Source organism: Belonocnema kinseyi, chromosome 2 (assembly GCF_010883055.1).
Source record: "Belonocnema kinseyi isolate 2016_QV_RU_SX_M_011 chromosome 2, B_treatae_v1, whole genome shotgun sequence".
In the NCBI taxonomy this organism is placed as follows: Eukaryota; Metazoa; Arthropoda; class Insecta; order Hymenoptera; family Cynipidae; genus Belonocnema; species Belonocnema kinseyi.
In genome coordinates, this window is record NC_046658.1 from 104,235,251 (window position 1) to 104,253,564 (window position 18,314).

Genomic DNA, 18,314 nt, shown 5'->3' on the forward strand with positions numbered 1-18,314 from the left:
TTTGACCTCTGTGTCACTTAGGGTTCCGCCGCCTCTGCAATATGCTACTTTTTTGCCTGTGTCCATTTCGAATTCCAGAATTTTTTATTTTCGGGCAACCATAGTGCACAATATTTCAAGAATGGCTAACTCCACGCGGCTTTATATTGGACGCATGTAATATGAAATATTAGATACGAAATATGCCCCATTTCGGGGGGCACTGTCTCATGTCTTGTCTCATGGCGCTTCGCGCTCATTTTCGTACGTGTAATGCATTTCGACTTCAATTTTTTCAAATATGAAATGATGAACTAAAGTCATAAATTGGAACTGAAATTATTTTTTAACTTAGCTCTTGAAGGCGGTTTTCGAAGCATCTGCAGCTTTGAAGATTACATTCTCATAGCGACCTCGCACTCGAAAATTAGGTTATACAGACAGTTATGTTTGAGAAATTAAACGATGAAGACTAAATGAAATGGAATATAAGAAGCAAAGTATAGGTATGTTTTTTTAGGTATAATTTTAACAATATTAGATTTTCCTATTAAATAAAATGTTAATCATTGAAATTATTTCAAAAGATTTTCCAGAAAATTAAATTTAAAATATAAAAGTCCAAGAATTTGGAAAAGATTCTGAAAATCATAGTTCTTATTTTTTTTAGGTTAAAAATTCAACTTCTTGGTTGAAACTTTAACTGTCTTATGAAAAATGTATTGTTTTGGTTCAAGATTTAAACTTTTAGTTGTTAATTCAACTCTTTTGTAGAATTTTTTTTTTTGTTTGAAAATAAAAAAATTTGTCTGGAAAATTCAACTCTTTGGAAAAAAATGTATATATTTTTCCTGTTTTTTAAATTTATATTTTCGGGTTGAACATTCGACTGATTTGTGAAAAATAACGTTCTTTTGGCTTGAAGATTTAACATTTTGTTGCAAAATTAAAATATTTGGCAAAAAATTCCTTTTGTTTGAAAATTTATATTTTCAGGTTGAGAATTCGACTGCCTTATAGAAAATATCGTCCTTTGGCCTTACAAATTCAACAAATTTAACCCTTTGGTAGAAAATTCAACTAATTGGTGAGACATTTCATTTTCGTATAAAAATTGATATTTTCTGGTTTAAAATTGCACTGTACTGTGAAAAATATAGTTCTATTAACTTGAAAATTCATCCAGTTGGTAGAAAATTAACTGTCTTTGGTTAAAAATGTTGTTCATTTCGTTGAAAATTTGCCTTTTTTATATCTTTAATAAATTAAGGAATTATATACATATTTTAAAGCTTAAGATAATGTTTAAATCGATTTTTACGGAACTTATGTAAGAATGGATCATGTTTCAGGATCCGTATAAATAGAAAAAAATGGTTTAAATCTTTAAAATATATACTTGTTTTCTTGATTCATTAAAAAGAGCATTAGAAAATAAAAATACATTTTTTTTAACTTTAGGTAGAAATTAACAATATTTAATTTTTCGCGATTTATTAATCAATCGTTTTTTCATCAAAATATAATATTTCCAAATATTATATTTCGATGAAAAATAGTATTCTTTCTTTGTTTCGCTCCAAGGTTATTTAATTTCATAAATTTACCGAAAAATAGGACTATTACCCATACACAAATAATTTAAAAAAATGTTAACTTGAAAGTTTTCAATCGACTTGCCCAATGGTGAAAAAAAAATCATTAGATGTGAGGGAGGGTTATTAATTAATTCATTATACTTATAATTTTTTAAGTGCACACATTTTCAACATTTTAAACTAAGAAATAAGGTTTTAATCCAAGATTTAATAGTTAAATTTCCACTTAAAAAAATTAATTTTAAATAATAAAAACGAACCATCTACAAAACAGTTAAATTTTCTACCACATACTTAAATTTTCGGCCTGTTTAATTTCGAGATTAAAAGAGAAATTTTCTGAACAAAAAGGGGAATTTTTAACCCGAAAATATGAAATTTCGAAACAAAAAAGTTATTTTTGATGAAATACTTCAATTTTCAGTTTAAAACATTAATTTTTACCCCAAATAACTTTAACAGTTGATCGTATCTTTTATTGTAAGCAAGAAAAATACGAAAATTCAATTTTAGAAAACAAAATTCTCTCGGACACAAGTTATTTAGCCTGCATAAAACTCACAAGATATTTTCTTATGATAATAAAAAATCAAGAAAAAATTGACGAAAAATATAAGTGTGGGGTTTTTGAGAAATTCGATGAACTCTACCGGAATGTGAAAAATTTCAAATATCGCCATCAAGTCTAAAGTTATATAACTTTAAAGAAAACATTGGGATTTTTTCGAAAAACTAAGAAAAAAATTCAATTATGCAAAACTTCGTGGAAATTTTCTTTTCACAAATCGCAAAAATAAGTATCGCCTAATTTCGTTCAAAAACAATATATTATGTCCCGAAGAGATTTTACGGCTTTAAGTGTAGAACCTCCCTGATTTGAAATAGATTCAGTATTGAATTTTTTCGTAATGCCACAAATAAGCTTTTCAGTTTTTCGACCCACCCTTCGCTTCCGCCCCGAGTTCACCAGCATGTCTTTGAGTTTCCACACTTGTCGCCTATGGCGCTGTAATCATTCCCTACTCCGTTTTGTTGTCATCGTTGTCATCGTTGTCATCAGCCACATTTACAATATAGGAGCTTGTTTTTACACCTTTTACTGAAGTTTTGTTAAAATCCTTTTCTTTTTTATAAACCACATGTGCCGCGAAAGGAAAAAGAAATGCTCTGTGCATACATAATTAGATTAGTGAGGAGCCAGCGAAGCAAGTGAATAATTTGACAAAGTGTAGCCATCCCTATTGAGGTTAGAATGCTACAATAACCCACTTTTTTATAAGCCTGCCAACCCTACCTACATAAAGTGAGATTAATTAAGTGAAAATGCACCTATTTAACTCATAATCAGTGATCGAGGTAAACCAATATCGCGAAAATATTCTTTTTGGTGAAAATATCCAATTCGAAATTTCGGAGCACAGCTCTGACAGCTACTCCAGTGTACCCAGAATACTGAGAATTATCCTTGAAAGTGATTCACTCCACGATTATGTTAATTTTATTTGACTATTGGACTCATAGAAGGCTTTTAAGTCATTTATTGATAGCTTTTTAATGTTTGATATTATTTTTGGAAGACTTTGGTTTCGAGAGTGCTTTCAATTTACAACTCAGAGTTCAAAATAAAACTAAATGGATCGCGAAACCCGATGTTAAAGGCTACTCTGAATATTAAATATATAAACCTTTCGAATTTCAATGCTCTTGAAATAAAATTCCTTTAAAATTTAAAGTTTTTAGTATGTAAAACCTAACCGTTCCCAATGACGTGATCGTGTACTGATACTGAATTCTGCTATATTTATAGTGTAGAATTATTAATAATATTGATTACAAATTTCGATCTATGTGGAATCTAACTAATTTTTTAAATGTCTGTCGATATCGGAGGTTAAAATATAAAATACGATAAAAACCTAAATCTAAACAAAAGTGAACAATAATTTCATCTAAGTGAAAAAAAGAATATTTAAGAGAATTAAAAAATAAAGCAAATCAGAAAACCCTCAGTAAAAAAATAGGTTCCATAGAGGTGAGTGTGATACGAAATTACAAAGTTATACTTTCATTTATGATGTTTCAAATATTTGAACAAACACTTGCGTGAAGAAATATTTTTAATTTTCTTTGATAATGTGTCAGCGATTTCAGATCTTCCGTCAACACGGGTAAGTGTGATAAGTGTAAAAAAAATCTAAAATTTAAAAGACATTATGAGCGATACGCGAGCACTAATTTTTCTTTAGTATAGCGAGAAAATTTCAGTAAATTCAATATGAATGACACCATTTTTCATTTACTTAAAAATTCTTTAAAATTGGCTTAATATGAAAATTTTATTTTGAAAGGTCAAGATTAAGAAAAATGTTACATTTATGTTAATGATGAAATTGAGCAGAAACGATCACTATTTCGTTAACACTTTTTTAACTGGAAATTTAACTTCATGTTTGGTAAAAAATTGTCTTCTTCAGTTGAAAATTCAACTATTAAGAAAAATCTGTATTTTGCTGAGACTTTGTCTTTTGTGGTAGGACATTATTAATCTTCTTGGTGACTATTAAGAATTAAAATATTTGGTTGAAAATTCATGTATTTATTTTATTCAATGTACTAATAATATTTTTTAACATTTAAAAATCATCAAAATATATTATAAAGTTATTTCCAGATGAACTATTCATCGAGATAGAATTAAATTCGAGTTTTTCAATTTGATTTAAATTTTCTATAAGATTTCAGTTACACGTTTCCGATCGTATTTGTCACATAAAATTAAATTATTTTATTGTTATATAACATTTTTTAAAGTTCAAATGTAAGAAAAATACAACATCTATGTGCATGATGATATTGAAAATTAACCTTTTTTCTATATTTTCATTGCATTATTTACATTTAAATAAATAGCGAATGAAAAACCTTTGGTTCAGAATTCAACCACTTAGTTGAAAGTGGAACTGTGTTGTTGAAAATTTCTTATTTTAGTTGATGGTTGATCATTTTAGTTGAAAACGCTTTTTATTTACAGAATTTAACTATATTGTTGAAATTTTCTTTTGGTTGCAAATTAATTGTTTTAATGGAAAATTAACTATTCCACGATTAGTTGAACATTTATCATCTTCAGTTGAAAATTCAACTATTTGGGCGAAACTTTCCCTTTTGTGGTAGAATATTAATCTTCTTGGTGACTAATTCACCTTTTTGACCAGGAATTCATTTCTTTGGTTAAAAATTTAGCTATTCGAATAAAAGCTCCTTTAAAAATTTGGGATTTTGATGAAAATTTATGTATTTTGTTGAAAATTAATCTTCTGGGTTTAAAAATTCATCTGCTTGGTTAAAATAGAACTAATTCGTTAAAAATTCATCGATTTTGTTGAAAATGTGTCTTTTTTTTGTAGAAAACTCATTTTTTGGGGTTGAAAATTCAACTATTTGGTTAAAAATTCATTTTTGTTGTTATTAAAGATTCATAATTTTAGTTAAAAATTTATTTCTTTGGTTCCAGATTTAACTATCATGTTAAAAATTCGTTTTTTTTTAAAATAATTTCTTTACTGGAAATTTAACTTTCATTTTTGCTTGGAACTTAATATTTGACGGTTGAAAATTTGCATATTTTGTTGAATTCAATTATTTTGGTAGAAAATTCATATTTTTGTGTTGTAAACTTGACTTTTTGTCAAAAATTCATATTTTTGGCTTTGAAAACTCGACATATTGGATGAAATTTTTTTTCTTTGTTGAATGAAAAATCTTTCTTAGTTAAAACTTAACTCTTTTTTCGAAAATTTATCTTTTTAAATTAAAAATTAGCCAGTTCTGGTTAAGGATCTTAATAATTTGTTTTAAATTTGCTTGGTATTTATACTCAAATTTTATTACTCGATACTGCTAAATTAGGATTTTGAAATATTTATTTGAACTTTATTTTCACACAAAAAAATGTCATTAATCGTGAACTTACTGATTAAATGGTGAATAAATAATTTAAAAGTGCAGCATTTTTAATTTTCCAAAAATTTAATTTACATAAGTCATTAATTCAACAGTTTAAGTAGTAGGTTTGTAAATAAAAAAGTGTTCTGTAAAGATAATTAAATTAACGAAGTACTTTAAAGTTCTAAGCGCTTTTGAATAAAGAACACAAACTTCATCTTAGTATTATCCAAATTCCAAACCTCAAACCAGTAATTTTTCGCGAGATATTCATCTTCAAAAATATGGAAAGCATTTGAAAAGTTGATTATAAGTCAAAAAATTCACATCACAGGTTCAAAAAGTAAAAAAGTCGGTCCAATGTTGAATTGAAGCCAAAATTAACATTATGGATTTAGGTTTGGCTTTCAAAAATAATTATTCCAATTTAAATAATGCAACGAAAATGTTGAACATTTGTAATTTTTCACCTATTGTAAACATAAAACTTTTGGTTTATATTTGAGAATAAAGTTACATTTGCTCATGTCAAAAAGAAATTTTTATTCTGCTGAATATGTCTAGCTTTGGTTAAATAATAACATTTTACAATATTAATCTTAAATTTTTTCAGTTTTATCATGCACAAAAATTCTTCTTTGAATTTGGCAACATTCTCTTTCCTTCAAATTTATCAAATTAACCCATCGGCATTAAGGAAAAGTTACAATAATGCATTTGAGATTTCCGTGACACATCTATTTTTTGGAGAAGATTATTTTTTCGTAACTTTTAATAAGTCCACTGTTGTTTATAGTGTATGTTTGCTTTAAATTTTTTTGTAATTTACATGAATATTAATGAAAATAAAAAAATGTATAATTTGAAGTTGGTGTGCAGATTCATTGATATTGAAAAACTGATTTTTTTTATTGTGTCATTTATAAATGGAATAAAATTTTTGTTATCTTGTAAAAGTATATATAGTAAAATGTTATTTACCATTTATTATTATGTACTTACTTCTCCAACTAACCTCGAGCTGTTGACAGATTTTTGTATTTCACAATGAAAAAGAAAAGACAAAAGACAGAAATCACACTTACCTTGAGTCCGATTTTTAATTGCGGAATAAGCGAACAAACTGTGATAAATTCATTTATTCGACCAAATTAAGAAAATGATAGTTGCTTTATATTTGGAACATCACCAATTCGCTTATCAAATTAGCGAAAAATAATTTTTTCTTTCCGGTTTTAACGTATATTTTAAAAATAAAATGAATTCAAAAAGTTTATTTCCTATTACAGATTCATTACGCAACTACTTCTGAAACATGTAAATACTTTTTGTAATCCATAAAGACTTTTCAGTACTTCTCTTATAATATATAATTTGACAAAACTTTAACATTTTATCATTAATATTGAAAATATAATTAACAAAAAATATTGATGGCCTTCACTAATAAAAGAGGTTAAAATAAAATGAAAAAATGTTTGTATTATCTAAACTTTCCTTTACAGTTCTAAAATCGAAAAAGGATTAAAGAAAATTAAAAGTGTTTATTAGCCTGATAATAAAGTATCCATATAATAATTAATTCATTATTTTTTCTCGAAATTTATAAATAAATATTGGCAGAACCTAACAATTTCGACATTTCGGCATTGAAAATAGAGGCAGTCATTTATTCTATTTTTCAGTATAAATTTAGACTCTTGGCTCAATTTTTCCGAAAAAAGTGATTTTGACTTAAAAAATTGTAATAATCTAAACTAAGGAAGTCAATTCGGTTTGATGTGCAGTTACATTTTTTTATTTCGAAAAATCCAATGTTGCAAACATGTTAAAATTCGTATATAAAATTCGAACAAACTACTTCACACCTCTGATTTAAAAAGTAATTCATCATTTATTCCATAAAAAAATGTACTTTTCAAAAACTGTTAGGAGGCGGTAGTAAGATAAAATTCAATTGCAAAGAAACATTTAAATAATGGTCTTTTGTAAGTTTAAACATTTTTTAATTTAAAATTGTGTTTGAAAGTTTATCAGTAATATTATTTGGATGCCCAAAATGATAGAAAAGCTTTTTTTGCATATATCTGAATTTCGACACAACAACTACCTTAATGGCAGCAGTCAAGTTCATGTTTCAACCGATTTTATATCTTTTCCAGGTGGTAACTTCAGCCGTTTAAATGGTGCTCACCGGTGCCATGGAGCGACGGATTAAGCTAAAAACGTTAAATAGTCATATAACCTGCAAAATATGTCGCGGGTATTTAATCGACGCAACCACTGTAACCGAGTGCCTACACACCTTTTGCAAGAGTTGTTTGGTCAAGCATCTGGAAGAAAAACACACTTGCCCAACATGCCAAATAGTTATTCACCAATCGCATCCTCTGCAATATATCAGTTTCGACAGAACGATGCAAGATATTGTTTACAAGCTGGTTCCTGATCTTCAAGAAAGTAAGTCGCATCAAAAAAAGCTCAACTAATGTAGATTAACGTATTCAGTGTGTGGGAAAAGCGGAAATTTTATTGGATTTTATTTCTGAAGCGGGGTTTTTTTTTCTTGTGTCAAACACGGATCAGAATGTAAACTTTCTTTCTTCTTTTAATTAATGTATGTCAGGAAAAACTAATCTAACCAGTCACCTTTAGACACTTTTTCCCCAAATCACTTTTTAGTCATTTTTAAGACAAAGTCACTGTAGTCACGTTTTTAAAGGAAAATATCACTTCAGTCGCGTTTCTTTCAATAGACGAACATCATGGCTTAACAACTATTGAATTCAGATCTGTATAACTATTTCTGAATTTTCTTGAAATTTTTTAAATTAAAGTATTTTAATGGTTTGAATCATTTTTAAATAAAAATAATTATAAGATTTCAAGGGATTTTAAATATTTGAGGGTGTTTAAAAAAATTCAAGGGTTTTCCAATGCCAAATGAACGACTAACGAAACAAGTGTATCAAGGTAAAGTAAATGGCAACGTGCCCAGAGGTAGACCGCGGAAAGAATGGTTAGAATGTGTGAATGAGACGCTACTTAGAAGAGACATAAGAAGTCACAGAAACACGAGAGCCTGCATGAAAAAATGCATGGACATAAAAGAAGCTAGAGAAGTATGCCAGGACAGGAAAGTATGGCGGAAAATAGTTAATAAAAAGAGTGTCAGTAGAGTGAACGACGCCTGAAACAAAGACCTTGGCTATTAATGGACCCAATTGGGGAACCTTACATAACAGCTTCGTGAGGTTCTTCGCTTGGGGTGATTGCTAGAGAGATTGATCAGCAACCTGGGTCGCAGCAGTATTGCGGAACGAACGTGTTATTTACATAAATAGCACGAGAATTCTGGATCAATCTGAAAAATCTCTATCCCATCCACACACTACTCCTTTCCCCTGCCGAGTGAGTCACGCCTACCCCGAAAGGGAAATGGCTTAATGGTGTAATAATAAGGTTTTAAAATATTTTATCAGATTTTTGATAATTTCAATGCTTTTAAGGGATTTTAAAGCGTTAAAGGTATTTTAAAAAAATGTCCAGGATTTCAAGAAATATCAGATTTTATAGAATTTCACGTGATTTTATCATATTTTAATGAATTTTAAAGATTTAAAGAAATTTTCAAGTATTTGTTGCAGTTTATTTAATTCCACTTGGAATTCACTCTGAATTCTCATTAATTTATCCTGAATTTTTTTTAATTAGTTTGAATTCTTTGGAATTCACTTGCATTTTTTAATTCACGTGAATTCTTCCAGATTCAGTAAATTATGTACCGTTCAATAGACTTAAAAATAAAATTAAGTTATTCAATTCATTTTGCAATATTTTTAACTCGCCTTGAATTCTGAGGCATTTCATAAAATTGTATTGAATTTCCTTGTATATTTCTACAATCATTTCAAATTTGCAGAATTCGATGAATTTTTTCATATTTCTTAATTATTTTTTTTCAATCCACTTAAAGCCTTTTTTATTTACCTTGAATTTGTTTGAATTTCATTGAATTCTACCTATTTACATTCAGTTCCTTAAAATTTTAGCTTTTAATATTTGTACAGTTCATTTGAATTATTTTGAAGTCTTACGAATAAAATTCTTTTCAATTTTTTTAAATAAAAAAAATGAGTGGCGTTATTAAAGCAGATTAGTAGCTTTTAGTCACTTTTTAAAAATGAATTATGGAGTGACAATCCTTAGAATAATAAATTCCAAATTTAGATATTTAAAATTGTTTTATTCCTTTTTTTGATAGATTCTATATTAAACAGGTTAAAAGATTAGAATGTTGATTTTTAAATATTAATCGTTAGGGAAATTGAAAAATTAGCTTCATAATAAAAAAAGGGAAGTTTTGGCAACAGAAATTGAAATCAAAAATAAAATGATTATTTTGATAATTTTTACAATTATTTTCATAGATGTTTATTTTTTTATGGTTACGGGGGGTTGGAAGTCTTTCCAAAAAATTATTTTCATACCCTGCGCTATAAAAGACGATCTTAATCTTATATAAGACTTGTAGTTGGAAAGGAAGCATTTTTTCCTTATAGTAATTTTTATGTGTCTACATAATTTTTTCTAGCCATGAACTCTACAAATTTTTTAAAAATATTTTGGAACTTCCTACTGATGAACGAAAAAATTAGAAAAAAAGAAATCACTATAAACGAAATTGACAAGCCCATGGCCTGAAAATCGCAAAAGAAATCAGTGTTCCATATATAATTTCCAGTTTTTTAATCATTTTTTTCTAACTAGTAAAAAAAAATCTTTTATGTACCTTGGACTTTCAAGTTATGAGAATACTGGAAAAAAATTATGAAGTTGAAGGAATAAAGTGGAATTTTTAAAGTTTTTTGTTAAAAACCGATGATACCTTGATTAATATAAATTTGAACTCGAATGAAAATCTACTTTTTCAGATGAGATCAAAAGAGAAAGAGAATTCTACAGAGCTCGAGGCTTGCCTTGTCCCAAAGATATTTTGCCAAATGCTGGTGAGATGGAAGAAGAAAAATCGGCGGCAGATACACATGCAGAAGCTGATTATCATAGAGCGGATGAACAAGTAAGTACTTGCAAGTTTTTTTTAAAATGATAAGCACTTTACGAAACTAAATTGAATTCATTTATTCCCAGGTCAATGTATGTTTGGAATGCATAAATGCAAGCTTGAAGACTCTGAGACGAAGATTTATCAGATGTTCAGCACAAGCTACTATTACTCATTTAAAGAAATTTATAGCGAAAAAAGTTCTAAATGGAATGGAAAAGTATCGTGATGTAAGTACTGTTTGAAATTGCAATTAACGTAAAAAATACATTTTTTTCTGTCTTTTTATGCAATTAATTGGTTTAAAATGTATTAATTTTACGTTTAAAGCATTTAAAAAATAATTCAAAACTTTAAAGTGTTTAAGGTTGTAACTGCATAGTTGAATGTTTACATTTTTGAGCCACAAATGATAAGCAATGGGCAATTTAAGGGATTTAAAATCTGCATCAAAATTTGAAAATAAAAATTTTATTTTCGTCTTTCAACATGAAGGGAAGAGTAACTTTTTTCATGAGCAAATCTCAACCAGAAACTGCACTATGCATTATTTAAGGAAGTTAAAGGCTTTTTAAATTTGAAGGTTTTAGTTTAAAATTTGAGTCTGAAAGAAAATTTAAATTTTATAAGATTGACTTCTACAAATTTGGTAACTTTTAGAAATATTGAATTTTTTATCATTACCACAACAAGGGGTTGACTACTTGATTTTTGAGTGTGCACAAATTTCAAGATTTTAAATAATTTCACGAAGATTTAAAAGGTTTTAAAATTAATCAAAAAAATTTACAAAAGAGTTCAAAGATAAAATGTTTCCAAGTATTTTAGAAATATTTTTAAAATTTCGCAGATTTCACAAACATTTTAAAAGGTTTCAGAAGATTATTTTTTTTTTTAATATTTCAAAGATTTAAAAAAGGACTCGAAAAGATTTCAAAGATTTAAAAAAAAATTCAAAGATGGCACAAAGATTAAAAATTTTTAGCAAAGATTTCAGAGGTTTAAAAATATTGCAGATTTTAACGGTTTTAAAAATTTCAAAGATTTCCCAAAGTTCCTAAAGATTTGAAGGATTCTAAAATATTTAAAAGATTTTACATTGACCCCAAAATAGTTCAAATATTTTGTAAATACTTAATAGATTTCATAAAGCTTTCACGAATATTTCAAAGTTTTTGGAAATGTTTAGAAAATTGCGAAAAGTTTCTACAGATTTCAGAAATTCACAAAGATTTTACAATAAGTTCAAAAGAGTTTAGAAATATTTCAAAGATTTCGTGAAGGTTTCAGAAATAGTTCAGAAGATTTCTAAGATTTCATGAAGATTTTAATGATTACAAAATTTCACAAAGATTTAAAAATATTTTATAAGATATCAGAAATATTTCAGAAATTTCGCAAATGTTTCAAAGATTTTAATTTTCGATTACAAAAATTTTAAAATATTTCAAAGATTTCAGACAATTTCACAAAGATTTCAGAAATATTTCAAAACAATCACAGATTTCATGAAGATTTCAGATACTTTTCAAAGATTTCGGAAAGCTATTAAAGATTTAAAAAAAGATTCGAAAAGATTAACAAAAATTCAAAGATGACACAAAGATTAAAAATTTTTGGCAAAGATTTCAGAGGTTTAAAGATATTGCAGATTTTAAAGGTTTTAAAGATTTTGTAAATATTTTTAAAACATTTCAAAGATTTCCCAAAGTTCCTAAAGATTTGAAGGACTCAAAAAGATTAAAAAAATTTTACAATGACCCCAAAATAGTTCAAATAGTTCAAATATTTGATAAATACTTAATAGATTTCACAAAGCTTTCACAAATATTTCAAAGTTTTTGGAAATGTTTAAAACATTGCGCAAAGTGCCTAAAGATTTATAAAATTCACGAATATTTTAAAGATTTTACAATAACTTCAAAATAGTTTCGAAATATTTCAAAGATTTCGCGAAAGTTTCAGAAATAATTCAGAAGATTTCTAAGATTTCATGTAGATTTTAATTAGTACAGAAGATTACAAAATTTCACAAAGATTTAAAAATATTTTAGAATATTTCGGAAATATACAAAACAATTTCGCAAATGTTTCAAAGATTTCACAAAGATTTTAATTTTTGATTGTAAAGATTTAAAAATATTTCCCAACGATTTCCAAATTTTTAAACGATTTCACAATGACTTCAAAAGACTGAAAAGATTCCAAAAAATTTACAATCACTTTAAAAGATTGAACCCTTATTGACCCAATTCATCAGCTTTTGTCCGTCAAATTTAAGCACGGATAACTTTGTTATTTATGCTTGTAATGGTCTGCAAATTTATGCGTGGGTGTTTTCAAGTATGCTCTTTCAAAATTTGAACCGAAAACTTAGAAAAAACCACCACATTTCATCCAATTTTTCAATTGAAACAACGTGATTTTTTTGAGTAATTTTTTTTAAATCACATTTTCAATGTGAAAGAGATCTTGGCGATAGCTGAAACCAAAAAAACTACGGTTGTACGACCACCCCTAAAATAACATATGTACGAAAAATCGCTGTTATACAGATTTTTCTGAAAAAAAAAATGTTTCAGCTTTTGAAAACAGGTAAAAATGGGGGAAAACATATCACAGATAATAGAAAACATATATTTTTTTGTTATCTGAAGTTAAATTTCGTCGCCACCCCAAAAAATAGCCCAAAGGGGTGAAAATCGGCAGTTTTTCAAAAATACTATTTTCAATACCAAAAAATTGCAAATAAATTTAGTTCGAAAAATAAATAAAAGTAGAGTTAGGTTGAAAATTTTAAAATCTGTAGAATTTTATTTCAATGATTTTTTTATAAACAGGTTCGAAATTTGTGTATGTGCTTGTGTATGGAACGCCTTTAGCCATTTCTTCAATGAGAATGTTTCCAGTTCTTACCGCGTGAATTTTATTTTATATTCTTTTTTTGTGTTTTCAGAAAAATCCGTAAAATAGCGGTTCTTCGTAAATATGTTATTTTATGGGTGGACGTTCAACCCCTTAACGATGAAAAATAAATTTTCTGTGTGTATTATTTTATTATTTGGACATTTTGAGCCGGAGTTTTTGTGGTTTCAACTATTGTAAAGACCTCTTTCGCATCGTAAATGCAATTTAAAAGAAATTAGCTTAAAAAATCACGTTTCTTTTTTTAAATCGAAAAATAGGACGGGAAAGAGTTGCTTTTTCGAATTTTTTGGGTCAGATTCTCAAAGAGCATACTTGAAAATACCCGCTCATAAATGTTCAGATCTTTTCAAGCATAAATCACAAAACAAAAACTGACAAATTGGGTCAATAAAGGTTAAAATATTTCAGAAATATTTCGCAAAGATTTTAAAGGATTTTGCAGATATTTAAAAGATTTGTCAAAGTTCATGAAGATTTTACAATGACTTCAAAATACTTCAAGAGATTTAAAAGATTTCGCAAAGGTTTTACAAATATTCCAAAATGTCCGCGAAGGTTTTCAAAATTTCAGAGATTTTAAAAGATTACAAAGATGTTGCAAATATTTCAAACATTTTACAAAGTTTCAAAATATTTCATAGATTCTAAAATATATTAAAAAGATTTCAACAATGCCTTCAAAAGATTTCACAAAGAGGTCGCAGATTTCATAAAAATTTGAAAGATTGCAATGATTTCAAAATATTTCAAGATTTTACAAAGATTTCACAAAGATTTTAATGATTTGATGAGGAAAACTTTCACGTTTTTCTTTTAAGGCAGTATTCTACTTTGAAATTCTCGAAAGAAAAACTATTTTTGTAAATTTTTTCTGAGGTTATTATTGATGATATTGATGTAGAGCTTATATTAGGCTTAATAAATCAAATCTTAAAATATGTTAAAAATTGTTTAAAATTTATTTTATGCGCTTTTTACAAATAAAAACGACAGTCAAAGTCAACTCCTCAAATTTTAGGTAGGTCCGCGCTGTTGTAAAATCTCGAGAATGGGCATTCCGAAAAAAAAAATAAACAGTTTTAGATTCAGTATGACTCCAGCAACCGGCTGAACTAGAATTTCGGATATACATGCAAAAATAACAAAATGGCGAAAAAACAAAACTAAAACTAAAAAAGTGGGTTTATTTCCACAGTTTTTTGCAACAATAAAATAGGTAAAATTAATTTTTTTAAATAATTCTAGTTCAGCCGGTTGCTGGAGTCATACTTAATCTAAAACTGTTTAATTTTTTGTTTCGGACCGCCCATTCTCGAGATTTTTACAACAACGCGGACTTACCTACTTTTTGTGAAGTTGACTTTGAATGACGTTTTCATGTATAAGAAGTAAATAAAAGAAATAAAATTTTTTACAAAGTATTTCAAGAGTGTGTTTATTTAGCATAACAAACCGTATGTCGATATCACTATAAATAATCTCAGAAAAAAATCCGAAAAATAGCTCTTTTTTCTTGCGTTTCAAAGTAGAATACTCCCTTAACTAAAAACTTGGAGAATCTCGTCAAGAAAAATTTGGAGAAAACTAACAATAATATATTTTTTTTTTAATTTCTAGATTGATATTTTGTGCAATGACGAGCTCCTAGGGAAAGACCACACGTTGAAGTTCGTGTACGTGACAAGATGGAGGTTCCGGGACCCACCTTTAAGGTTACAATATCGACCTCGAATAGATATATAGAGGAACTCTTTAATTACAGGACAAGTGACGAGAAGAAAAATCTTCTGTCGCGTTTTACCTTATCTTTAATTCCATTCTTCTCTCATTTCGTAGTACTTATATATGTGTTCTTTTCATATATCACACCCCAATCGACTGTAAGATAGAGAATCCTGATTCTGCAGATTGAAGGAAGAAACGACTTTAGACATCGACTTTGGATTGGAGTACCAAAGGCGAACCGAGGTCATCAGAATATTTTAGCACACGTACATATACAGTAGAAATGTTTTCGAACCAGCCATGGCGTTACTGGTTCGAAAAACGTCATATTGTATAAGCAATAGCTTGGATAGCTCATAGCTTAATATATTTATTCTCGAGTGATTTGCTACTCTCGTCTCAATCTGATTTTTCAAGACTGAGATTGCCAGGATCAATCTTGGCAGTTTATCCTCACGAGCGACTTAGTCGTTTTGCTATCGCGAGTTCTAGTGAGGAAAAGTAATATACTTTATATTTTATCTGCACTCTTTACAATTAAAAGGTGGCACTTTTTTTAAACGATTTTGATGAAAAAGAGTGTAATTAATTTTTATTTTCGAGATATTTCGACGCGTTAGTTCTTTTTTTTGTTTGTTTGTTATTAATCAATTGTCTTCGATTTTTCGTGCTTTCATGTGATTCTCAATGAATTTAATCATCGAAGATTTGACCTGCAGCTCTCGATAAGCTCTAAAAATGCGGCGTCAAAAGTCATCTTATTATTGTATTATTCCTATATCTTACATTATCATATCTTAAATTATTGTATTATATTCCAATGTCTCGTCTATTACTCTAGTAAAGAAATTAATAAGTTTGCATAATTGTAGCGATTAATTATGTAAATGTGGCTGGTGCAGGGAAACATAGAGACATAATTTCTCTATGTCAGCAACCATTTTTTAATAAGAGTATATTAAAAAGTGGTGGACATAGAATAATGCTATTCATTTTATTTTAGAGAAAAACGTGACTTAGCACTGGCATTAGGTATTTTATTAAGTGTGGGTTCTGTCTGATTTGCTTGATTAACTCTTGTGTTCAAAAGTAAAGAGAAATCGTCCCTTTTTTTCCTCGAATTACCGAACGTTTACTCGTAAATTTAATACGACAAAGACTAAATGACCTTCATGCTTGTAAAATATTTGTGTAAATTTGATTTTATCAACTACTGTACTGTAAATAGAATATTTTTGTCAGAATTTTGAATCTAGATACCTGTTTCGACACATTTGAAAAGATTGTTGCTAGGCCTGAGAGTTATGAGCTGAATATTTTTACCTTTATATTACACACCCTCACATCGATGGACTTTGGCGATATAAAATTGTCTTTTTATTTAAATTTAAAGTTCGATAAGATTAAACAAAATCTGATGTAATTATAATTTGATTGATTCTAGATTTAAAAGTTAAGATTACATTTTGGAAAAGAAAAAGGAATAATATTATAGAAAATATGCTTCAGGGAAAACATTTTATGAACGAAAGGAATTTATTTACTATTATATTGAAGGTCCATCGATCGGATATTTCAGCTTGATATTTTGCTCAGACGATTTTGCTGCGCAAGGAAAATATTTTAGAAAGTAAATTCGAAAAAAGGATGAATTATATTATAGTTGCAAATGGAACTTTGAGCAAAATTCAAGACAGAATTTATCGCTTGTAGTGAATATTTAATGAGATGTTAAGAATAAAGTGTGATTGTATATAATATTAGAGAAATCGAAATCAGTTTGCAAGTAGCAGCATACAGAAAAAGCTTGTACTATGTACACTATGTGTGTATCGCTCTAAATTATTCAATAAATATGTTTTGTACAGTAAAGTAAGTAATGTCTTGATGATAAATTTCTTTTTTTAATAACTTTGGTAAAATTTTAAATTACTTCAAATTGAAAAAGATTTAATAGTTAATTTTGCGAAAAAAGTAACTATCCTTTCTTTTTTAGTTACTTTTGTATTTTGGAATTAAATACAAAGGAAAATAATTACATAATTCTTATTTTGATTTATATTCTTGGCTTATTTTTAACATCAGTAATTGTTCTAAAGCATCGCCGTTCAATCGTCCTCTTCTAGAATGGGAAGACATGCACTTTTTCTTTTATAATTAATAAAGGTAACAAAATTTTAAATGTTGGCATTTCATGTAAAAAATAATATTTTTAATTTAAAGACTGAGATTGAGTTTCTTTATGAATGAGTAATAATACTGCATGCGAAGATTTTATAATTGGAAACTATGATCAATTATTAATAAAAATATTAAATTATTTATCAATTCATTTTTAATCATTTTTGCGTCTAACTTGTCTCAACTTTCAAAATTCTGAATTTGCTTATCTCAATTTATTCTAAATTTTCAAATTTTTATATTTCACGAAAAATATTATATTAATATTTTTAGGAATATTTGTAGCAGTTCCGCCGATTATAGGAAACTATGACCTGAAAAATCTTCAAATTCAAGAATCTTATCAGAAGAATTGTTTATAACAATGTTTATTTAAAAATTTTAAAACACTCGTGTGACAAGCAGTAATTAGAACAATAATTTAGAACAGTTTCAGTAAAAAAAAAACTTTCTACGCGAAAGGGCCAACATTTCGAACGAATTGTTTAAAAAATTATTATTTGTTTGAACAATACTTTCCACCCTGTAAGCCATGAAAAATTATTATTTTTTGGGATAAATCGTGAAAAGTTATTATTTTCTGGAATTATTGACACTGTTAATAGATCTTAAGAGTAATATTTTTGGTAAAGGACAGTTCAAACCATTTTTATATTCAACAATTTTTTCCATGTAAATCTTGAAAAGCTGCTATTTCTGGCTATTTTTCATCTTTCATATGAAAAGGACTACGTGATATTAATTGTTTACTAATTGCAAACTGTCTTTTGCAAAAAGCATCCCTCTTAAAATGATTATTATTATTATTATTATTATTATTATTATTATTACACCATTAAGCCATTTCCCTTTCGGGGTAGGCGTGACTCACTCGGCAGGGGAAAGGAGTAGTG

General features: G+C 27.7%; 1 protein-coding gene across 1 annotated transcript; it reads left to right on the forward strand.

Moving 5' to 3' along the window:
• The first annotated feature begins 2,619 nt into the window (after positions 1–2,619).
• On the forward strand, positions 2,620–17,116 carry LOC117167803 (polycomb group RING finger protein 3). The gene is made up of 5 exons (XM_033352998.1): positions 2,620–2,823; positions 7,685–7,982; positions 10,457–10,602; positions 10,674–10,817; positions 15,133–17,116. Exons 2-5 carry the CDS (start codon positions 7,706–7,708, stop codon positions 15,256–15,258), a joined length of 693 nt encoding a protein of 230 aa, XP_033208889.1. The 5' UTR covers positions 2,620–2,823; positions 7,685–7,705; the 3' UTR covers positions 15,259–17,116.
• Positions 17,117–18,314: the final 1,198 nt, after the last annotated feature.

Coding starts and splice junctions, on each gene's coding strand:
- LOC117167803 (XM_033352998.1), top strand. CDS start 7,706: ATGGTGCTCACCGGTGCCATGGAGCGACGGATTAAGCTAAAAACGTTA. Junction 10,603..10,673: donor ATCATAGAGCGGATGAACAA/GTAAGTACTTGC, acceptor ATTTATTCCCAG/GTCAATGTATGTTTGGAATG. Junction 10,818..15,132: donor GAATGGAAAAGTATCGTGAT/GTAAGTACTGTT, acceptor TTTAATTTCTAG/ATTGATATTTTGTGCAATGA.